Source organism: Microcaecilia unicolor, chromosome 7 (genome assembly GCF_901765095.1).
Source record: "Microcaecilia unicolor chromosome 7, aMicUni1.1, whole genome shotgun sequence".
Taxonomy (NCBI): domain Eukaryota; kingdom Metazoa; phylum Chordata; class Amphibia; order Gymnophiona; family Siphonopidae; genus Microcaecilia; species Microcaecilia unicolor.
Window position 1 is genome coordinate 53,805,777 of NC_044037.1, and position 25,091 is coordinate 53,830,867.

Below are 25,091 nucleotides of genomic sequence, written 5' to 3' on the forward strand. Positions count from 1 at the left end.
TTCCAGATAGACTTGCGGTGTCGTCAAGGCCTCAATCTCCACTTGAGGTGATAACGCACACAAGCAGCTCACACCACAATATTATAAAACTCATCCCTTTCCCCTTTACAGGAATATTGTTCTAATTTTTGGTCAGGTTGCTACACGCACCCAGTTTTTAATCTTAAAAGCTTTCTTTTTTTTATTTTTCAAACTGATGCTATAGGAAGTTTAACAGACATCCACTGGAGGCTGAGAAGCTGACATTCAGCTGCTTCTTTTTTAATATTTAAAGCAGCATATCATAGTGAGATAAATTGCCCTTTTTCACTATTGTTGCTAAATAATTGGAACGCAGTCGGGTAAAAAGAAGGTCTTTCTTTCCCGCAGGAAATGGCCATGCGGCAAGTAAAGCACTTGCCATGCTGCCATTTCAGGGGGGAGCCCTTACCACCACCCATTGATGTGGTGGTAAGGGCTCCCACACTAACACAGAGATAACCGGGCAGCTCGTGACACTGCCCGATTACTGCTGGGTACACACCAGCGCTACAAAAATAAAATATATTTTTGTAGCACCAGATGACAGGGGAAAAAATTCTATAAATGGCACTGATAAACTTTGAATGCAAGGACTTATGCCAGCTCCCAGCTGAATCCTGGTGTAAATCCTGACGCACGAGTAGGGCATGGATCCCCACTATTCTGTAACATTGTGTGCATCTTTTGTGAATGACCCTGACCTGCCATTGCACTTCCCATGGACACACACCCTTTTGAGTTGCACACAATCCAATTCAGGCACACATTGTTACAGAATAGTGTGTAACCAGATTGCCCAAATCATAATTAGTGCCAATTAAGAGCTTATTAACTCTAATAATTAAATCACTGGAGCCCATCAACTAATTACTTTGAGTGCCAATTTGGGATCAGCACCCAATTTTAGGGGTCCAAATTTTGGCGCCCTTTATAGAATCCGGAGGACAGTGTCTTAGACTGACAATAATTATACACAAGCTATAACAGGAATTTAAACAAAGGTGCTATGTTGACACCAATGGGCTCCAGTTCCTCTTCATACCCTCACCTTGCTGCTTATCTCCAATGCCGATTCCTAGAGGAAATGTCCATTAAAATTATTAGTCAGGCTTGTCCCTTGAAATGAGCTATGAGAAGTTGATCTACTTTTTGGGGTCTTTAGTGGAATTGTGACTGAGACAGACTGTCAGAGTCAGGATGCTGGGCTCCATGCAGCTTGGATTGATTACATAAGTATTGCCACACTGGGACAGACCAAAGGTCCATCAAGTCCAGCATCCTGTTTCCAATCCAGGTCACAAATACCTGACAAGATCCCAAAAAATTCAATATATTTTATGCTGCTTATCCCAGAAATAAGCAGTGGATTTTTCCCCAAGTCAATTTAATAATGGTCTATGGACTTTTCCTTTAGGAAGCCATCCAGACATTTTTAAATCCTGCTAAGCTAACCACCTTTACCACATTCTCTGGCAATGAATTCTGGAGTTTAATTACACGTTGAGTGAAGAAAACTTTTCTCCAATTGGTATTAAATTTACTACTTTGTAGCTTCATCGCATGCCCCCTAGTCCTAGTATTTTTGGAAAGCAGAGGGAGACAAAGGAAACACAAAAGCAACAAACTGGGAGTGCTGTCCAGCAGCCTCTTAGCTGTTCTGTGCCAGCCTGCTTTAAAATGAGCCCACTAGGGACAGAGAGATTAATATGTAAGCCACTTTGATTGTACTACAGAAAGGTGGTATATCAAATGCATGGCCCATAGCCATACCCATAAATTTGATAGGGTTTGTTTGTTTTTTTTAATTTTAGCATAGCATCATCCAGTAGAAAATTCTTAAATATTTGCAGCATCAGAACAATGAAATAAAATTAAACAAGTTTACTTTAATACTTCTTTAATACTTCTAGGGAGCACAGTATATATGTATGCTATTACCTTGGAAGCATATTTAGCATTTGTGACCCTGGAAATGATGATAAACACCAGAGCATAAATTATACTTTATGAACAAGTCATTTCCTGGCTGTGGTTACATCCTTCTTCAAGTCATTCCTGGAAATATTGAGAAATGTATTGCTTGAGGTAATCAGTTATTATACTGAGAGAACAGAAACCACAGATCAGGATATGGCCCACTAACCAGGATTTGCAGTTCTTCCATGAGCCCTATCTCAAGAAGTGCTACCCTTGTAGGTGCTCTAATTTAAATATCTGCAGGGCCAGCTGGACTCCCACTTTCCTTTAATGTTTTGTAAATAAGTAGAAAATTTACCGCCGGGGTTTCACACGGTAAAGAATCCGGGGATGCTGTGGTCAGGATTAGCAACGGAAAAGAGCTTGGCACAGACAGGGGAAAAATCTGGGTGACAGACGGGGAAAGAATCTGGGTGAAGCATGTTACACTTCAAGGGGCCATGCTATTGCTGCTCTTGTAGAGTTGTTGACAACAGTGGGAAGAGGTAGAAGTGCAGATAAGGCCCAAGCAAGGCCAATGAAAGCGGAATTTCCAACCTCAAAGTTGTAAAGAGGCTGCAGGTAAAAATGCCCAAAGTGACGCCGGCTCGAAAAATAAAACACACGCAACAACAAACAAGAGAGGCACTGTGCTATAGCTTGAGTTGCTTTGAGACCACACAAAAAATACTGCCCTGATTTTAAGGAAGACAATTGCAGATAAATAAATTGATTCTGCAGAAACTGAGAGGTCCCATGATAACAGATATTTACTTCTGACTTTATGCTGAGGGCCCTGGGAATATATCTGAGAAACCCCTAAAAAGCAGGGAAATTAATGCTAAACTACCAGTGGCTGAGAGGTGATAAAGGGGAAGGATCATGGATTTGATATACAGCCTTTCTGTGGTTCAACCAAAGTAGTTTACATTTATTATATGCAGTTACTTTCTCTGTGCCTAGTAGGCTATCAGTCTAAGCTTTTGTACTGAGGATAATGGAAGGCTACGTAACTTACCCAGGGCCACAAGGAGCCACAATGCAAATTGAAACCAGTTCCCCAGATTCTCAGCTCACTGTACTAACCATTAAACTGCTACTCCACACAGTTTTAGTGAATAATTAGGGGTTTGGGGATTTCCTCTAGGTGGGCCATGGAGATCTGGACCAGGGAAAAAATTATTTTTACCCGTAAAATGGGAGTTTACAGTACGGAGGGCTAGCACACTTTAGGAAGGACACATGTCTGGGAATTCTGACACTTAATTTAAATGCCCTAGCATTGCTGAAAAATGTTTAAGGATAGGTAATAGATCTATGCAGATCACAAATTTTCTTCCCTTCCTCTGTAAGAAAAGCTTCATCAAGAGTTCTACCTGGCTCATGCCAAAATAAAAGTCAGTTACTGTCAAAAGAAGAAGCCATGCAACCAATCCAGACATGGGAATGGACTTAGACAACAGAGGATCTAGCAACATTTCTTGTGACGTTTTGGTTTCTATGCACTACGTGGTGTTTTTTAAAGCATGCAACGAGTATAAATAACTTTCTGCAAAATCAAAAACAAAATCCTTACTCCTGCTGCCACCTACTGACATTTAAAACATTTGGTTAAAAGAACTTGAGGAAATATACATTTGGTCAGTAATGAAAGGCAAAATGCAACCCCAACACAAAATAGTGAACTGACTTTCCTCAGATCATCAGTGTGGGTAGAAAATGTCGTTGGTGTCAGGGCACACATTGCTACCAAGACAAATACTGAGGTTGGTTCCTTTGTGAATGAAAGACTGTCTAGAACTGATGTAAATAGTGCTTGGTCCAGAGAAACTAGTAAACAAATTGAAGCCATTGTTAAACATTCATTAACAGTAATTCGGTGTGAGTTCTTGCCCAAGACTTTCCTCCTAATCCTTCTGGATTGTTTATTCCACCATTTTCCTATGTGCCCAGATATTACATCAATGGAGGACCCATCGTTTAGTTGGACAGTTAGCTCACCCTCTAAGGGCAAGATTCTATATTTGGTGCCGAAAAAAATCATTAGACGTTTGGCACACATCATTACAGAATACACTTAGCTGTGCGCCTAAATTCTAATCAGTGCCAATTAGTGCTTGTTATTGCTTAAGTGCTATTATCAGCACTCATTAGCTTATTAAGCCAATTGAGTTGTGCGCATTGTTATAGAATCCACACCAATTTCAGCGTGGATCTCTAGGTGCGCTATATAGAATCCGGGGGGAGAACTAGTTATTCTATAAATTTTAGGAATGCCCACAACCCGTCCATGCTCCTTCCATGGCCATGCCCACTTTTGAGATCTGCGTGGTAGAATTTACATAGACTCTTTTGTAGAATGTGCTTTGAGAGTAGTGTGCATAAATTATAATTAGTGCTAATTAGTGCCGGTAGTTGCTTGTTAACATCTAAGTATCGGCACTGATTGGCTTGTTAACCAATTGAGTTGTATGCGCAAATCAGAATATGCCCAGATTTGAACACACAACCTAAGTCACACTATATAGAATTTGCAGGTAAATGTATTATAGCTATCATTTGCATCATGTAGGGTACTGTTCTTCAATGCAAGACCTGCAGGACAGTAAAATCCAGTACTTATACATATAAGCGCCAACACAAACACACAGGTTGTAAACTCAGCATTTACAAATTCAATGCCCCGAGTGATGTCACTCTATTTTTGAACAAGCTTCTTTCTTCTCATAAAATAGCTGTTCCCACTCTCTGTGCGGGAATATATATATATATATATATATATATATATATATATATATATATATACAGTATATAAACTAGTAAATCAGGCCCCTTTCTGACACAAATGAAATGGGCGCTAGCAAGTTTTTTGTTGGAGTGTGTATGTTTGAGAGAGTGTGTATGAGAGTGACTGTGTGTGAGAGAGTGAATGTGCGAGTGTTTTGTGTGTGACAGAGAGAGCGTGAGACTGCTGGGTGTGAGTGTGTCTGCTCTGTCCCCTGCCCCCTCTCCAGCCACCCAGCGATTATCCTCTCTCCCCTGCCCCCCTCCAGCCACCCAGCGATTATCCTTTTTCTTTGACCCCCCTGTATCCACCCAGCGATGCTCTTCTCTCCCCTGACCCCCCTCCCACCACCCAGCAAGTCTCCTCTGTCCCCTGCTCCCCCTCCAGCCACCCAGTGATTCCCCTCTCTCCCCTGCCCACCCTCCAGCCACCCAGCAATTCTCCTCTGTACCCTGCCCCCCTCCAGCCAGCCAGCAATTGTCCTCTCTCCCCTGCCCCCCCTCTAGCCACCCAGCAATTGTCCTTTGTCCTCTGCCCCCCCCTCCAGCCACCCAGCGGTTCTCCATTTTCCCTTGCCCCTCCTTCCAGCCACCCAGCGAATCTCCTGTCTCCTCTGCCCCCCTTCCAGCCACCCAGTGATTCTCCTCTCTGCTCTGCCCCCCCCCTCTAGCCACCCAGCGATGCTCCTCTCTCCCCTGCCCCCCTCCAGCCACCCAGCGATTCTCCTTTCTCCCCTGCCCCTAACGATACCGGCCAAATCTCTGGCCCTCCGCCAACCGGCCAACCTCTGCTGCTGTGCACAGCTCAGCATGCAGGCCCACTGAACGATCAATCCATTGGCCGCTGTGCGCCCGCCCTCCCACCTCTGGTTGGTCAGCTTTTGCATGTGACGTACCCGGACTTTTCTGTTCTGTTTGTTGGTTACGTGGGATTTTGTTGTTCATCCACCCAGGTGGATTCCCTATCTCTGTCTTAACCAAAGGTTACAGTATTCCAGTCCCCAGGCCAGAACTTATTACTTGTAACTGGCATGTCAAAAACGCAGTTTTTCCATCTCAATTCATGCAAGTTTTTCCATCCTGCATGCCAATCAAAGAGGCACAGTCACACAAATATTAACCAGCAAAAACAAGGTGTGAATGCATTTTGAAAACCTGAAGGCCCTTTTACTAAAGATACGTAGGCACCTATGTGCGTCCAACGCACGTCAATTTGAAACTACCGCCCGGCTTCCTCGTGCCTCGGGCAGTAATTCCATTTTTTACGTGCATCCGATACGCACATCAGAAAATATTTTTTATTTTCTACGCATGGTGCTAACCGGGTAGTAATCGGCAGTGTACGCACGCTGATGATTACCGCCTGGTTAACGTGTGAGACCTTACCGCTAAGTCAATGGGCGGCGGTAAGGTCTCAGGCCCAAAATAGACGTGGGCCAATTTTGCCACACGTCCATTTTTGGCCCAAAAAAAGGGTCTTTTTTGCAGGCACGCTGAAAAATGAGCCTGCGCGCATCCGATACATGCACCTACAACAGCGCAGACCATTTTTCAGCACACCATAGTAAAAGACCCCCTGAATTTGACTTTACTTTTAGAAAAAAAAATTAGGTCTTTCAAAATAGCAACCTATGGGCCCCATTTTTAACGTGCGTTAATCATCTACGCTCGTTAACCATGTACATGCCTACAATATCTCTATAGGTGTCTACGTGGTTAGCGTGCGTGCTAAGTGTAGGCGCACTAAAAACACTAACGCACCTTAGTAAACAGGGCCCCAAATCTTAAAAAAGAGATTGTCATGTTTGCAAGAGATTTGACATTAATATGGTGCTTTTCCCCAGCAAGCTCCCTCTTTTTATGTTTCTTTATCTGAATCTCCAGCAGAAAATTCCTGACAATGCTCCTGGGCCAGAGGGCATGATGCACGATTGCAGGAGAGGACTACAGTTTGCTATGACAAATATAACAGAGCCAGAGAACAGTCAGCTTCTTTGCTCCCATGATTAGCAATGTACTGACCTACCCACCCCTTCGATACAGCATTTGCATACACTGTTGATTGCTATGATTCCAGATATTGTAATGACTCTGGTAAGCTGTTACTTTCATTCAGCTGTGACCAGGGCTTAATTTGTAGCAAAAAAGGAAGTGAAACAGTGGAGTCAGGAGAAGCGATGGGACTCAAAGGGTCAAGAATAGAAATAAAACAGGAGAAAAGGGGCAGATTAGGGAGTAGTATTTTCCTCTGCTCCAAGCTTGCCCCCTTCCTTCCTCTTCCTCACAGACTCCCCGGAAGGAACAGGCTGAAGCAGAACACCTCCTGCTGTTCTGAAGTCTGAAAAGAAATGGTGGGAATTGTGTTCCAGGTCTTTCCCCTAGTAATTAAGCCTTGGTTATTATAACCCTTTTACACTGATCTCCCCATGCTGTCCAATTCTGTTCCATTTTCCCCTTTATTTTGTCTCAGTCAAGGCAGGAATTCTACACTTCAAATTGGAGGACAATAGATATTGCATAGCAAGGCACAGCATGACACAACCTTTATCACTGAGGATGCGATCCCTAGTCAGGGAAGGCAGTTATAGAACTTGAAGGCAGAAAATGACCATTCGGCCTACGCAGTGTACTCATCCATACAACAGCCTCCCTTCGTTTTCCTCAGACTGTGCTTGTCCCATAATTTCTTGTCCTTGTTTCCACCACTTCCACTTGGAGGCTGTTCCATGTATCCATTACCCTTTCTGCAAAGAAATATTTCCTTAAATTACTCTTGAGTCTGCCACCTTTCATCCTCATCCTCATGTCAGAATTTTCTTTCCATTGAAACATGACCTGACTCCAGTGATGTCTCTATCATATCTCCACATTCCTTCCTCCGGGGTACTATGTTTAGATTTTTAAGTTAGCTCCCATATGCTTTATAACAGACTGTTGATCATTTTTGTAATCCACCCTCTGGACCAGCAGCATCAATTTATATTCTTTTGAGGGTGCAGACACAGAACTGCGTATAGCACTCAAAATTATGTCTCACCAAGAGACTTCAACAGAGGCTCTAGCAGTTACTTTTTATTGCCGGCCAGTTCTCTTCCTAGACACCCAAAATCCTTCTGGCTTTTGCAATCATTTTGGCTACCTATATGGCTACCTTAAGATCATCAGATATGATCACTTCCGGGTCCCGCTGTTCTTTTGTGCTCAGAAATACTTCACTCCCTATACTGTACTTCTCCCTTGGGATTTTGCATCCCAAAAGCCTGACCCTACATTTTATAGCATTAAATCTTTGCTCATGTTTTCCACAACTTCCAGATTTTGCACACATCATCAAAAAGGCAAATTTTCATGACATGTCCTCTGCAGTATCACATACAATAATACTGAAAAGAACCAGATCTCGGAACGATTTCTGTGTCACACCACAGGTAATTCCTCTTTCTCTCAGGGTGAACACCATTTACCATACCAATTACCACTATGCCTTGTTGATTCCCACTCAACTAGTTTGTAACCCCATCAATACCCTTTACAGCCCATACCAAGGGTGCTCAGTTTATTTATATCACCTATGTAGAACCACATCAAAGGCCTTGCTCAAATCCAACTAGCACTGTCCCCTGGTCCAACTCTCTTGTTGACCAAATAAAAAGAATAAATAAAGCTCAGATACTGAAGTCCTATCTCCAATGGATTTCAAAATTGCATAATATTGGCACTTACACCGCATCTGTTCTTAGCTCAGACATAAATAAATCAATGACAAAGTGTTTTGTTGGATAATTGATTTGGCTGCAGCTTTATTAATAAAACACAAACTTATAACCAAAAACATATCAATAACTTGTTAACATTTCAATACGACCTTCAATTCTCTTGTTTTCATTTTAATATCTTGTCAATGCCTACCTAGTTAAACATACTTATTCCTTCAAATGTATTCATAGTCAATACTCCACTTGTAAACTGAGACCTGCAGTGACATCAAGGCCTCGTTCCTGCTTATGGTGGTTTCACACACAAGCAGATTACACCAAACTAAAGCACAAATCCATTTAATTAATTGTCCTTAAATGAAGGCTGCTTGAAATTAACATCAAATGTTCTGCTGCTGTGACTTATAATTTCCATTCTTGTAATGCAACATATAAACTTAAATAATCCCACCCCCAAAATGAAATACTAAACCCCAATTTATTCCCACATGCAACCAAAATTAGGGAGGGATTGGGTGGGATTAAAGTTCGGCTTCCAAATGTCCTCACACTTCTGTCCCACTAAACTCTGCCCACTGAATCTCCACAGTCCGCAGCCCGCCAAAAATTGCCGTTTCCCTCATGCTCCTTTCCCCACCCATGATTCCAATGAAAAACTCCCGATATAAATACCTCACAGCCCCAGTCAATTTCCTTTTCCAAATTACCTTCCTTTTCCTCCAAATTCAATTAAATGCAACCCCTATCCCCTCCTTTACTTAAAACTTTTCATTTCTCACAATTATTTAATTAAATAAATACATTTGTCATTAATTTATATCCACCTTAATTAATTTAACATTAAACTAATTGTTTCATAAATTCTATCCATTATTTTTGTTACATTTGTACCCCGCGCTTTCCCACTCATGGCAGGCTCAATGTGGTTTACAGGTACTTATTTGTACCTGGGGCAATGGAGGGTTAAGTGACTTGCCCAGAGTCACAAGGAGCTGCCTTGGTTCTTCCTCTTTCCCTTACCCCTCCCTTTTTCAAAACCCTTCCCCTCTTAACCCCCCCCCCCCCCTCCCACTTCCAACACAAATTTGTTGGTACTACTGCAGCAATGAAAATGTCATTTGCCCATAGTTAATTTTGCAGGCTTTCCTTTATCTTCTGTCAAGATCAGTCTAACTGGCCTCTAGTTCCCGACCTCATCATTACTTTCACTTTTGTGAAGAACCATATCTACCTGTCTTCAGTCCTCCTGAACCACTCTCAGCACTAAAGAAACACTGAAAAGAAAATCAAACAATGAAGCAATGAAAACTTTTCGAAATTCCCTTAGATGTTCATCCACTCACTTTTAGTTTTGCTAGCTCCTAATGACCACAGGCTTCCAAAAATTGTTTCAGGACTGCATCACTTCCATTCCCATTTGCGTCCTGCAGTCTTACCCTCGATCCTTCTTCAATGAACACCAAATGAAAATATTTGTTAAGCAATTCTGCTTTTTCTTCATCTATATATTCCTCTCCTTGACCTTTCAGCTTCAGAATGCCACTTTGATGCTTCCTGCTGTCACTGGGGCCACATAGGCAGGAAATGTTTGTTTTGTTTGTCATTGTTTCACTTTGTTTGTTTTCCATTTGTGTTGTTCCATGTTGTTTTGTAACAACACACTCTAGTAAGTAGCATGCATTGTCTTATGAATGACCTGACATACCATAAGTAATCATAAGCAATCCATCTATCTTTGAGCAGGGACTGTCCTTCTTTGTTAAACTGTACAGCGCTGCGTAACCCTAGTAGCGCTTTAGAAATGTTAAGTAATAGTAGTATTTACCGGTTCAACTAATTATTAACAACAATGACTCAGAAAACATCTCCTACCAACCTTCTTACCCTCCATGCTCTTCCCAACTTCTCCTTTATCGCCCCAACCCCTCACCTATCCCTATCCTTTCTCTCACATCTCTTCTATCCCATTTACCCCCTCCCTTGTTCATTTGTCCCATCATATACCTCCTTTGTTGATTCTGATACTACAGATTGCATTCTCTTGTTACTATGTAAGCCGCATTGAGCCTGCGATGAGTGGGAAAGCACGAGGTATAAATGGTAATAAATAAATAAATAGTAATAGCATGTGCTAGTCAGTAATAGTCCATGCTATTAGACAATATTATTTAGTGCACACTAACCCCTGGATTCTATATAGCACGCTTAGAATTCCACGCTGAAATTCAAGCATATTCTATAACAATGCGTGTAACTTAATTGACTAAAGCCAACAAGCATTAATAGCATTTAACAAGCAATAATGAACACTAATTGGCAATAATTAGAATTTACGCGCACAACTCCCTAAGCGTATTCTGTAACGCACTGTGCTTAAATTTTAATGTGCGCAGGCAAAAAGGGGTGTGGATATGGGTGGGGAAAATGGGCATTTCATGGACATTCTGAAATTTACGTGCCTCAATCTACACACCGGGATTTATGCCACATTTTCATTAGTGCAAATGGATGTGCATAGTTTTAGGCGCTAGGATATCGAGTAAGCATACATACCACACCTAAATCTAGGCACTACCTATAGAATACATTTAGGTAGAAATGTTTTCTGTGCAGATTTTTTAAGTGCCTTACATATAATCTGGCCCTAAAGGGGGTACTTACTCAGCAGTGGTAAAATATCACTTTTAAAGCTGCAAACTTTACTGCACAGGAAGGTTCATTTCGCATTGCTGCAGTCGGGATCATCACACATTCCTGGCCACAGAAATGCAAAGATAGCAGGCCCCAAAATCAGGCCCGCTATCTGTTAAAGTGGCCAGTGGTGTCAAGAACAATGCCTCCACCCTGGTTCAGATCTCCCCACATACGCCAATTAAAGCCCCCACCACTGGATCCAAGCCTCCCACCCCTCTTATTAAAGTTACAACCTTAACCCCAAAACATACCCTCCTGCCCCTCGACCTCATGGCATCTACTTGGGATTTCCCTGGTGACTAGTGGAGAGGGGGAGCAGGAGCAATCCCTGTTCCTTCCCCATCAGTGCATGAGCTCAGAATGGCTCTTAAATCCCCCTATTCATAGTTCAATGATACCACAGCTAAGGGAATTTCAGTACTATTTTGAACCAGGGGTGCCAGCAGTAGGTGCTGGTAGGTGAGTCAAGGAGTGAGAGGATACATATTGGGGGGGAATTGGGTTGGGGCTTGGAGGGTGAGGGAGTTTGATTGAGATCAAATTGGGGCTTTGATGGGCATGTGGGGGACTTTGATCCAGGGGTGTGATTGCAAGTCTCCCAGCACTGACCCCTTTAAGAAGATCCCCAGGTGCATAAGGCCACATAATAGTGACCTGATGCTCCTAGGGAGGAAAGGCAATGCTAGCCTCAAAGCTAACAATATCCTTCCATGAATAATGCAGCTTGTGAGATCAAACACTATATTCAGTTTGCATTATAACGAGCTGATTTCCGTGTATTTGCATGTATGTATCTCATTATTAACTTGCACTGTGCTAAAAATATGCATTAAGGGAAAATAATGTGTGATTCTGCCATTTAACATATTATTTGGCAAAAAAAGTATGATATTCCCTTAGTGTGAGTTAGAAACTACAGCCCTAAATGAAATAGTGAGCACTGTTAAAAAAATATACATAAGAACATGATACAAAAATGTACATCCCTACATTTTTTCATTTCCTATCATAACACATCTAAGTAGTTATGATGTGTAGTCAAGTACACTCAGGGCCGCCGAGAGGGAGGGCAGGGGGGGCAAAATTCCCCGGGCCCAGGCCTCCAAGGGGGGCCCGGCGCCGGGGTCAGGCCGCCAGCACTGCAGTCCCTGGTCTCACCTGTTTGCCTCCTCGGCTCCAGGCCCCCTTCATTCAAAGCAGCAGTTGCAGATCGCGTCTCTTCTGGCCTTCCCTCCCTGTGTCCCGCCCTCACAGAAGCCGGAAGTTACATCAGACGAGGGCGAGACACAGGGAGGGAAGGCCAGAAGAGACGCGATCTGCGACTGCCGCTTTGAATGAAGGGGGCCCGGAGCCGTGAAGAAAGGCAGGTGAGACCGCAGACTGCAGCGGTGGGGGGAGCGACAGGGGGCGGCAGCAGCTGGGGGACGGAGGTGGGGCAGCCTTGCCCCGGGCCTGGCCTAGTCTCTCGGCAGCCCTGAGTACACTCAGAATAGCACAATAAAGAGAACATAAAAATAATCAAATATACCGAAAAGTACTGAACAAATTTCTTTCAAAATATCACACAAGATTGCTCCTGATGAAGTTAAAGGCAATGAGATCCAAAGGACCTGCCATGGGAAAAACGCATCACATGGGTGATGCCATCCAACAGAGCTCTGTAAAGGAACTTTCCCCAGCACTGAAATCAAAGCTTTTGAGATCATTTAACCACGCATGCATGCAACAGCCTCTCCTGTTCTGTCGTTTGGTTTTTTTGGTTTTTTTTTTTCAAAATTGGTCCAAAAAGACATACACACTCCGGCCAACATTCAACCCATGGGAGGCAGGCTGGCTAAGTACCATTATTGGCACTGAGCCCGGATATTTAATACCAGGCTTTTTCCGGTAACCGGCATTGAATATCATTTTTTTTTTTTTTTTTGTGGCCAGCTTAAACCTAACCAGCCAAGTTAATATTCAGCGTTGGCCAGTTAAGATTTTAGCAGCCAAAGATGGGACTGCTATTTAGGCGGTTATATCGCATGATATAGGCAGTTAGCCACTATGAGCCAGATTCTGTATAAGGCGCCTAAAAAATCAGCACGGTAAACATTTCCACCTAAGTGTATTCTATAAGTGCTGCCTAGATCTAGGCACGGTACTGTATATAGATTATGCTTAATCAATATACCAGCACCTAAAACTCTGCGCCTCTGTTTACACCAATGAAAATGCGGTGTAAACCCCTGTGCATAGATTTACATACACTGGGCCATATTCTATAACAACACGCATAAATTTGGGGACGCCCACGGAATGCCCATTTCCCTGCCCATAGCCATGCCCCTTTTGAACTTTATGCATTAGAATTTAGGTGCAGTTCATTACAGATTATGCAGTGAGTTATTGCCAATTAGTGCTCATTATCGCTCTTAAGTGCTGTTAAAAAATGCTGATTAGCTTGTTAAGCCAATTAAGTTACGTGCATTGTTACAGAATACACCTGGATTTTGGCGCTGTTCTCTAGGCACGCTATATAGAATCCAGCAGTGTGCGCTAAGCTTTAATATTCAACGGAGATAACCGTCTATCTCGCGCTGAATATTAGCACTTAGCCAGCTAAGTGCTATTTAACCAGCCAGGAGCCATTCCTGGCCTCTTAAATACCACTGAATATTTGGAGAACTGAGCACAAAACGTCTAGGAATTGGCCAGTTTCAAAACAAAAAGATCGATGTCTTTCTGGTTTGAAAATCATTATGTTTGCCACTTGAGTTTTGGACTTTTTCAGCAAAACATCCAAAATTGGATTTAGACATATCGAAAATGCCTCTCTGAGGGGCACTTTTACTAAGGCGCATAGGTGTCTACACATGTCAAACGAGCATCAATTTGGAACTACTGCCCGGCTACCGCATGCCCCGGGCAGTGGTTCCATTTTTTACACGTGTCCAATATGCACGGCCAAAAATATTTTTTATTTCCTACCTCGTGGCGCTAACCGGGTGGTAATTGGCAGTGTACGTGCGGGGATGATTACCACCTGGGTAATGAATGAGACCTTACCGCTAAGTCAATGGGTGGCGGTAAGGTCTCAGGTCCAAAATGGACGTGCGCCAATTTTTATTTTGCCACACATCCATTTTCAGCCACCAAAAAAGGCTTTTTTCGCAGGCGCGCTGAAAAATGGGCCTGCGCACATGCAATACACAGGCCTACAACAGCGCAGGCCATTTTTCGGCGCACCTTAGTAAAAGGACCCCTTAATCTGTCTGGCCCTTTATGCCACCAACTCGCATATCCAAATTTGCCAGTGATCTGGCAAGTGTTGCATTTTGAATAGGCCTTTAATCCAGCATAATGTAAATCACACTTGGATATGAGCATATGAGAAAGCAGAGGTTGGCAGGAAAGCGTAAATATGACCCTGCTGGAAGAACCTTCCATCATAGGTGTCACAGTAAAACAGAAGCACAAATGTTTGCTTTAACTCAGTAATATACAAAGTGGTGAGCAAAATTGTTTCACACACGGTATCTCATCTGTTTAAAGGAGCTCATCATGTTTCTAAATTTGTATGGTGCCCACTGTGCAACTTAATTTGCCTGAATGCACATTTAAAAAATAAATGGACTTATTTTTTCTTAATTCTAAAATTGCTGATTTTGAATAACTCAGTCTGTAAAATGAATACAGAAACTATGCTAGATCTGTCCTGCATGCAGCCTTCCAGTTCTCTCCCTCCTTCCCTCCTTGTAAAGCAGTCAGTTTAAGCATCTTAGAATGTTAAAATGTAATTTTGCTAAGACCCAGTGGAAGGGTGAAGGACACACAATACTTGCAACTGTGCTGAAACTTGGAGCAGCTGTGATTCATACTATGAGTAGCCTCCCGAACATTTATTATAGTATTAATTTCATATTTTTTGAGAAATTTTTTTTAATGAAGACAAATACATGGAAAGTATCTTACTCTAATGCACTGCAGATCTACGTACCGAGTGAACCATTTGCAGAAGGACGGATATACTCAAGAAAGGAAGCAATCTGATTGGCTGAAGGACCCTATCTACCTCACCTTGGTAATTTCAAAGCACAGTTAATAGGATATGGTTTAACAAATAAAAAGTGCATGTCAACCAGTAAACTGTGAGCTTCAGGGACACTAGTTTGGAAAAAATATCTGAGCAAGTGCTTTAAAGTTCAAACAGGAAAAACCCTTTAGTCCAATTGTTCTCATACCTGTCCTGACCAACCACTTAGCTTTCCAAGATGTTTATGTATGTGGTTTTAGCTCACAATTTTACAGTAGCAGCTCAAGGTGCATTGCATTCAGGAACTGTAGACATTTCTCTGTCCCTGGACATCTTACAGTCAAACCAATCAATATTCAGCCTGCGGTGATGAGCCTTTTTTTAAGTGCTGATTGCGTCCGGCTAAAATAGATGCTGATATTCAATGCTGGGCCATGTCCATACAACAGGATAGAATTATTAGATCTATGGTGGCACTGAGAAGTTATGTGGGTATGGCTGATATTCAATGCCATATCCATATACCAGTGGTGTAGCCAGAGGTCCTGTTCTGGGGGAGAGGCCTACACAGTTACACACTGCCTCCTTCCCTGCACTTCCATGTTAAAATATCTTGACTGGCAGGGATAGCCAAGCCCCGCTAGTGAAAGAGGTCCTCTGCCCATGCTGTGTCAACTTCCACCCGCCGATGCAGGCACTTCCCCATATGCTCAGTTTAGGTGCATAAACTGAGCATGCGCACAGAGGACACTGCTGGCATCGACATCTGGAAGTGCTCCACCAACTTTCCCACTGCTCACACAGCATGGGGGGAGCTTCGGCACTCTTTCACTGGCAGGGTTTGGGCATTCCTACTAGTCAGTGCAATAGGTGCTGTGATTATTAGGGTGGGGGCTGAACCCACAGTGGAGGGGCCCAGGCCTAAATGGGCAAAATTAAAGCAGATTTTTTGTGATCCAGCTTGCCCTGTCAGGTATGCAGGTGCTGGTACTGAATATTGCCAGTGCCCACATGACTCCCAGTTTCCACCCCTGGACTGCCCCAGCACTAACCAGATTGTTGCTTAGGCTGTCAGAACCGGTATTCAACAGCACTGCCCAGTTAAGTGCCACTGACTATTGGCAGCCAGATCAGCTGAATATCAGCTCCTAATTTTGTACCTGAGGCAACGGAGAATTACATGGCCCTTTTACTAAAGGGCATTAAGGACAAGCTTCTATATATGACGCCTGAAAAATCGGAAACCGCACCTAGATTTAGGCACAGTTTATAGTATACACCTCAACATGCCTGTATCTAACTCTAGGCACATCTATTTATGCCAAGTAAAACTTGGTGTAAATACTGGTACCTACGTTAGGCACAGAGCAGGTTTACTCTATAACCCTGCACCTAGATTTTCAGAACAGCCACATTCTGCCCATTCTAAACCCCCTTTTTGGCAGCGTGCATTACAATTTACACACACCACTGTACTAGCATGTTGTGCATGTAAATTCTAATTAATTCCAATTAATATCAATAACTGCTTGTTAAGTGGTAATTATCGGCACTGATTGGCTTGTTAAGTAATTCAATTGCATGCATAAATCCAGAATACGACTGGATTTCCACATCCAATTTGGTCACGCTATATAGAATCCAGGGGTAAGCCCTTAATGCATGGTAATTTGCCTATTGGTGTGCAGTAACCCGCACATTACCTATTTTTCCAAAATATTTTTGGGAGGGGGCGGAGTGGGCTTAGAAGTAATAACCAGCTAGCACATTAGAATTATTATGCACTACCTGGTTAACACAGGTGGTATGTTCTCCCATGTTAACTTTTCGAAGATACTCTGCCCTGATGGCAACATTAGCACACAGCCTGGAAAAAAAAAAAAACCAAACATTGAAAATGTTTTTAAAAAGTGCCTCGTTGAATCTGGACTTAGCGCACGGGAAAGTCCTGCGCTAAGCCCAGATTCTAACACCCTTTAGTAAAAGGGCCCCTAATTGACTTGCCCAGGATCAGTAGGGAGAAGCACTGGGGTTTGAACCAGACTTCCCTTGGTATCAGCCCAATGAGCTAACCCAGTGGTTCCCAAACCTGGCATGCAAATCTCTCTCACGAATATTCATTGTAGATATCCTGAAAACTTGACTGACTTGGGTGCCTCAGGTACCAGGTTTGGGAACCACTGAGCTAACCATTTATTTGTTTATTTAAAAAAAATTATATACTACTCAATCCTAAGTTCTAGGTGGTTTACAAAATAAACAAACATAATAGCATAGAACCCCCACAAATTTTATATATGGCACCTTAGGTTGTGAACGCTAATTTGGCCACATGGCTGAATTGCGCACACAACTTAATTGATTAATAGGCCAATCGGTGCCAATAATTGGTACTTAGCAGCCAATTAGTAATACTAATTGGATTTAATTAGAATTTACACACACAACTATCTAGGCATATTCTATACCGTGGTGCGCATAAATTCTCATGTGTGCAGTCTAAAAGGGGGTGTGGCCATGGGCATGGAATGGGTGGGCTGTAGGCGTTTCAATAAACTATGTACACTATTATAAAATATACCCAATCTGCACCTAACTTAGTCGCAGGTATTTAGGCCTGGTTTTAGGTGCCCTAAATGGGCGCACCTAAATTTTAGTTGCAAGAATGGTGTATGAGCATATTCTATAAACTACATATAACTTTAGTCGTAATTTATAGACTCATACTAACTGTGCGGTTTTTCAGTGCCAATTTTTAAGGCGCCATTTATAGGATTTGGCCCAAAGTATATATAAACAAATACCAAACAATAAAATTACTACAGTGAACAAAAATCATAAAATCAATTAGAAGCCAGCCTAGGCAATCACTTTTTTGGTCAGTCAATAATATCAGTCATAGAGTCAGCTATGATTTCCTTCTGAGGGTAATAAATGAATCCAAATGATATACAGAATAAATAGGTCTTTAATTGTTTTCTAAATAATAATAATGAATCAATCTTCCTTAAGTCTGGAGGTAAACTGTTCCAAAGTTTTGGGTCAGCTACTTGAAAAATAGAAACACAAAGTCCTAATAGATTAACAGTATGAAATGATTGTACCTCTAATATGTTTTTATCTGAGGATCTTAGTGGTCATGTTGGCTTATAACTTCTAGTAGAAGAAGACAGAATTGATGGTACAGCATTACGCAAAGTTTTAATGAATTAAAGCTAAAGCATTAAATTCAATTCTGGCCAAAATCAGAAGCCAGTGTTCTGAGATAAGGATAGGCGTAATATGTTCTGATTTAGCACTATCAGTCAATAATCATGCTACAGCATTCTGAACTATTTGCTGCAAATTGCATAGTTTGGCAAACTGAGTAATAGAGCATTACAATAATCGAAATGAGAAAAGATAATGCTTTTGCTTTGTAAAATGGTGCGAAAAAATTTGAAAAGAGAGTAAGTCATGTAATCTATGTAGTAAACACAATTTGCAGTTTTAATAACAGATTTGAAATGCTTGTGCATAGATAATGAACTATCCAGTAGTACTCCTAAGTAATGGATTTCACACTGAATGGGAATAAGGTGGTCATAGTCTGATGATGATGTTCATGACAAAAATAAAAGTTGACATTTAACTGAAGTCTATTTGCATTCATCCAGTTTTGAATTAGAGTAATGGAATAGGATTAATAAATTAAAACTGACTGAATAGAGCCTTGAACCGGAAAAGACAATTGTAGATTTGTAATTCAATCTCAGTCATGATAAGAGTCGGCAAATAGGTAACTACACTGAAAAGGTTAAATAATAAAGCTTACAAAGCAGAATGTTGAGGGACACCTGAAATGACTGGCATCAAGAGAAGAGGTCTTTGATTAGGACAGGGGTTCTCAACCCAGTGCTCAGGGCACTCCCAGACAGTCGGGTTTTCAGGATATCCACAATGAATATACATGCAATGGAGATAGTGCATACATTCATTGTGGATATCCTGAAAATCCAATTGTCAGGATGTGTCACTGTGGGGGCCATTTTACAAAGGTGTGCTGAAAAAAGGCCTGCGGTACTGTAGACGCATGTTTTGGACATGCACAGAATCACTTTTCAGCACCCCTGCAAAAAATGCCTTTTCAAAATTTTTTCCAAAAATGGACGTCAGGCAAAATGAAAATTACCGCGCGTCCATTTTGGGTCTGAGACCTTCCAGCTTATTTTCGAAAGAGATCGCCGTCCATCTTCCGACACAAATCGGGAGATGGCCGGCGATCTCCTGAATCCGGCCAAATCAGTATAATCGAAAGCCGATTTTGGCCGGCTCCAACTGCTTTCTGTCGCGGGGCCAGCGAAAGTTCAAGGGGCTGTGTCGGCACGGTAGCGAAAGCAGGACAGGGGTAGGATGGGGGCAGGACGGGGGTGTGCGTTGAGATGGCCGGCTTCACCCGATAATGGAAAAAAGAAAGCCGGCCTTGACGAGAATTTGGTCTACTTTATTTGGTCCCATTTTTTCAGGTCCAAGTCCCAAAAAAGTGCCCAAACTGACCAGATGACCACCAGAGGGAATCGGGGATCACCTCCCCTGACTCCCCCAGTGGTCACTAACCCCCTCCCACCCTCAAAAATACAACTTTAAAAACTTTTTTTGCCAGCCTCAATGCCAGCCTCAAATGTCTTACTCAGGTCCATCGCAGCAGTATACAGGTCCCTGGAACAGTTGTGGTGGGTGCTGTGGACCCAGGCCCATCCCCCCCTACCTGTTACACGTGTGGTGGAAAATGGGAGCCCTTCAAAATCCACCCGAAACCCACTGTACCCACATGTAGGTGCCCCCCTTCACCCCTTAGGTCTATGGTAGTGGTGTATAGTTGTGGGTAGTGGGTTTTGGGGGGCTCAGCACCCAAGGTAAGGGAGCTATGCACCTGGGAGCAATTTTAATTTTTTTTTTTTACTTTTTAGAAGTGCCCCCTAGGGTGCCCGGTTGGGGTCCAGGCATGTGAGAGGGACCAGTGCACTACGAATCCTGGCCCCTCCAACAACCAAATGCCTTGGATTTGGCTGGATTTGAGATCGCCGGCTTCGGTTTCCATTATGGGCAAAAACCAATGCCGGCCATCTCAAACCCGGCCATCTCTGAGGGCGGCCCCAACCATATTATCGAAACAAAAGATGGCCGGCCATCTTTTTCGAAAATACGGTTGGCTCCGCCCACTTGCAGAGCCGGCCATGGAGATGGCTGGCGCCGTTTGATTATCCCCCTCCTTACCACCAGTCATTGACCTAGTGGTAAAGTCTCACACAGTAACAGGCGGTAATGACCTACACGTGTCAAATGCCATTTGGCGTGCATTTGAAAATATAAACTATTTTTCAGACACGCATATCGGACGTGCACCAAAAATGAAATTACTGCAAGAGCCTCGCGGTAGCCAGGCGGTAACTCCATTTGGGCGTGTGCAGAAGCATACGCAGCTTAGTAAAAGGGCCCCTGTATCTGCTCTGAAAGCAAAGGAGAATTAATCAACTGAGTTCTGGGACTTGTTCTGGAAACTACAGCTTATTGAAAATTAATAGGGATGAGCATGTGGTTGGGCTTTTGGTCTGGAAAATTGTATGCACTAACTTGGGACTTTATGCATATAAAAGCACCAAATTAATGCTCTGAAACAAGCATGAGTTTAAAAAATTGATCAAAACACCCTAAAATGACCTGAAAATGAACTAAAACTTTTCCCATGCACATCCCTACAATTAATGAGCGTATACAACATCCAAAACCATTCACGTGTTCAAGCTGAAGTAATCATCTCTTCTAATTTCATTTCCTTGAAGTTGTGGTTCCTGGAATAATTGCTCAACACCATGTTTGACTGTTATTTAACTTCAGAGTACAACAGATGTGCTAAGTGCTGTCTATGGAAATTGTGCTTTGATCACGTGACCTGTAATTTCAACCACAGCCAATTAAGCCATAATAAAACACTACCACAGGGACCACCATTTAAGTACAATGCTACGGAAAGAGCAAACTTATGTATTTATTAATCAGGTGCACCAGATAGCTCTAGACTTGTTAATGAGGCAGTATCACAAGTTAGCTGTAGGAATGATGATCACTATGGGACAATGGGTTACATTAGAGGATTCATACAGAAATTTTCTTCTGCTATTCCATGTAATTCTTAATCCATCTTGTTAAAGCTCTTTTAGATATAATTGACCATTTTATCTTTCAGTTGAAGATCAACCATTTTTTATTACAAAATATCAATCCTTTTTACTTTGTGAGAATATTTTTTTTCTTAATCTGCTGTATTACTAATTGGTGCAGCTTGAAAAAGATATGCCCATAACTGGAGAATGGAAAGAAAGGTTATAGGGCAATAAAATAAATAATTATTTATTTTAATATGCATTTTCAAATTCTTACAAACATAGCAAGGGACAATAATTTATTAAGGCTTAACATGTGAGACAATACTATTTCAAAGCCGATGAACCTGTGTTCTAATGCACTGTCTCATTAACTCCTCAGACAAAACAGGCTCAACTATATTCTCTCTCTCTTTTGCTCAAATTGACCTCTCCAAACATTTCATATGCATGACAGAAAATACCTTTGAAATGTTGGTGTCACCAAGCCTTGGATTGGAGCATCACAGAGTTTTTTTTCCCCCCTTAGCTATCATGCCCTTAACTCTTTCACTGCTGTCTACCACATCAAATATCCAACATGAATTTCAGTGTTTTTCTAACCATTATAAATATGGCGTTTTGTTTCATACAATAATAATATTTCTCATCACTTATTGAGTCATAATGTCTTGTGAGTTAAGCAATGGAAGGGCCCAGGGGCACCATTGTTGGGCTGTGCTTAGGGCATCAGTTGGCCTTAATCCTGCCCTATCACCTGTATGATTTGCTTGTTCACATCGTTTTCTATATTAACATATCACAAAACATTGTGTTGAAAAACATCTGTTGAGCAAACCAAAAATATTTGTTCTCAACCAAGATATAGTACAAAAACAACAAAAAAGACGGTGACACACTAAAGCTATGCAGAATTTGGGGGTGTTATTTCTAGCTCTGCGAGTTTGTTTTCCAACAAACGAACCAGACATCAGATGACATTTTAGTACACTGGACACACGCTACTGAGATTTTAGTCCGTAAACTCAAATTACTTCCAACTGCGATATTAGAACACCGCAAGGACAGAGGATGGTTTCTCTTTTCCTCTCCTTTCTCATCGTCAGCTCTACACCTCCATCCACCGTGACACACTGGCTATCTCCAACTCATCAATGCAGACAGAAAGAGGTTTCATTTTTCCAGAATATTCAGGACCAGGAATCTACAGAACTGCAAAGAACTGGCCGCAATCAGTAAGAGAAAGGCTAGAGTAACAGAGCACAGTGTGGAAAACTGGATTGGGCAACACACACAGATAGAACGCAGAGGGCTTACTTTCTGTGGTTTGCTTGCACACCGCAGGAAATGTAGGCCAGCGTCGGCAAACCATTAGTGACCTGTAAATTAAACCCAGAGTAGTACAATCTAAACATAAGTGGCAAATGTCATTGTTTGCCAAAAGCTGGCAGGATTATGTGAAGGATTCTGGATTTCATTTGTTAACTATGCCCATCTGTAAGCACTTCCAATGAACAGCTCAAAAAAAGATGTTAGGGAGTACTAACATCCCTTTTCATTCAATACAACAAACCCGGTGACAGCAGAAACACTGGTGCAACAGCAGCTAAAGTCATTCAGCTCAGTCTGGCTTCCCTAAGCTGTGCAGCAAACTCTTTATGGAGCCAGAGAATGCGATTCCAAATGATCTTGCATCATATTGGTTTTAGTGCTGTGCTTAGGAGAAACACATCTTGTGGATATCAATTCCAGCCCCTGAGGACAAGAAAAGAACGAGCAGCCTCATTCGCGCATCGAACGTTCTCAGCGTACAGCACCGGCCGCACAGGATAAGCAGGTGCAGCAGGCACAGAATCCCAGAACTGCAGAGACAGCCGCAGCTACTCGAGATTGGCGCTCGTATTTCACTGCTCTCTTGACCTGCTCGTTTGACTGTGAAATATAGTCCATGGTCTGTAAAACATTGTATTCAATGCTGTTAATTAACTCCTGCTGCTCTGAAACTAGAATTTCTAAGTGCAGAAAGAGAGTGTGAAGTTCTGTGATTTGTGATTCAAGGTCCAGCAGCTGCCTGTGTCTCTCCTGTGCCATTGCAAGGTGTTGCTTAGCTTTAAGGACCTCCAAATCTTTACCGACAATCTGAGGGGCTCTGGGGCTTTCTACCAGTCGATTAATGTCATCTTCTTGAAGGATCAGGCCTGCCAGATCTGCTTGCCTCATAATTTGTTCCTTTAACTTTCCCACATACTTGGTTTCATTCATGTAATGTTGAGTGATAATGTTTCTGTACCGATTTGTTAAAACCATGAACTGATTCTGCCGGATGCGGTACTCTGCCATCCAGTGCTTGCTGTCCTCCACCAAGACCACTTTCATCTTCTGTAGCCGAGACTGGATCAGCTGAGCCTCACAGGTGAATGCATTTTTCATACTGCTCAACTCTTTTTTCCCCTCCGAAATGCTTTCTCCTGTTGTACTGCAAAGCACCTGCCCCTGTTTCTGTTCAATTTTCTGTGAGGACTCGTCTAGCTTTTTCAGCTTCTCCAAAAGCTCAGAAACTTCCTTGAAGAATGTATTGATAGCACTGGTCTCGTTTTCTTGGTAGACAGGGTTATCAAATGACAGCGTCTCCTCGAATTCCGAGGCATCATCTTTGTTCATTCCATTTTGCAGCTCCTCCAGCCTATCCTTCATTTTCAGGGTCGGTGGTAAGAAACATCTGTTGCAAGAGGGCAACAAGTGTACACATCAGCTCTGTAAGGAGGTAAAGAATTGGGATCTGTTACCATCCTGCGTCAGTAAAGGTTTTCCTCCCAGAACGGACAAATATTGACCAAGCCAAGAAACTTACAAACTGTTTACACTGTGCGTCACACATCTCGCCATTCAGGCTCGGTTAGGTTGCATGCCAGGAGAGGGTGGTTCACATCACTGAAGTGTATATACAGTAGGATATTCAAACCGAATCAGCAAAAAGTGTTTGAAACAAAACTGCAAGCTATAATCATTTCCATTTTAGTGAGAAATCCCGCTGCTCCAAAAATAATTCTTTGTAATACGTGTTACAGCAGTGAAATGTTTCTTGATGTTAATTTGTTTTACAATAAACTTATTGCCTTAGGTTATAGAAGAAGTGATAATTGTGTTTAAATGGAATAGAATTTGGCAGTCCTCTAAACCCAGAGTTCAGTTACATTTTAAATCTGGAAATTTAACTTTGGAAGTATTTTAATATCTTTTTAGATTTGAACAAACGTGCATTGGACAATATTTTTGAGCTTTAAAAAAGGGTACATTCAGCAAAATTTACAGGAAACATAATACCCAGGAAAAGACCAATCATATTAATTGATTAGTGGGTCCGAGAGCTGGTCTCGACGGGCCCGTTTAAATGCGGGCTGGGCCCGTTTGAGAGAGCGTTGAGGCCGAAAGTAGGCACGGGGGGGATAGGGGGTCCACGGGGACAGGGCAGGAGTGTCCTGTCGCGTGTTTGGAGGCTTTTAAAGAGGCAGCTGGCATGGTAGGATCGAAGGATGCCTATTGGGGGAAAGGAGGTGGAGGGGGCGGGGCAAGGAGAGATTTTAAGGTGGAGGGTGGTGACATAGTGAAGGCGCTGTGGTGATCTGCAGAAGTGTTTGCAGCAGGCCAGAGCACGGGAGATGTTGGAAGAGGCCTCGGGGGTAGAAGTATTGTTTTGTGTGAGTGATACGCTGGTAGAGAGCCCGGAGTCAGTGAATGCGGGGGTAGGGGGGTAGGGGGGGT

The 25,091-nt window shown here is 42.5% G+C and overlaps 1 protein-coding gene across 1 annotated transcript; it reads right to left on the minus strand.

The window, feature by feature from the left end:
* Positions 1-21,593: 21,593 nt before the first annotated feature.
* On the minus strand, positions 21,594-24,348 carry LOC115474184 (syntaxin-1B-like). Its single transcript, XM_030209538.1, has one exon. It carries the CDS (start codon positions 24,021-24,023, stop codon positions 23,133-23,135), a length of 891 nt encoding a protein of 296 aa, XP_030065398.1. The 5' UTR covers positions 24,024-24,348; the 3' UTR covers positions 21,594-23,132.
* Positions 24,349-25,091: the final 743 nt, after the last annotated feature.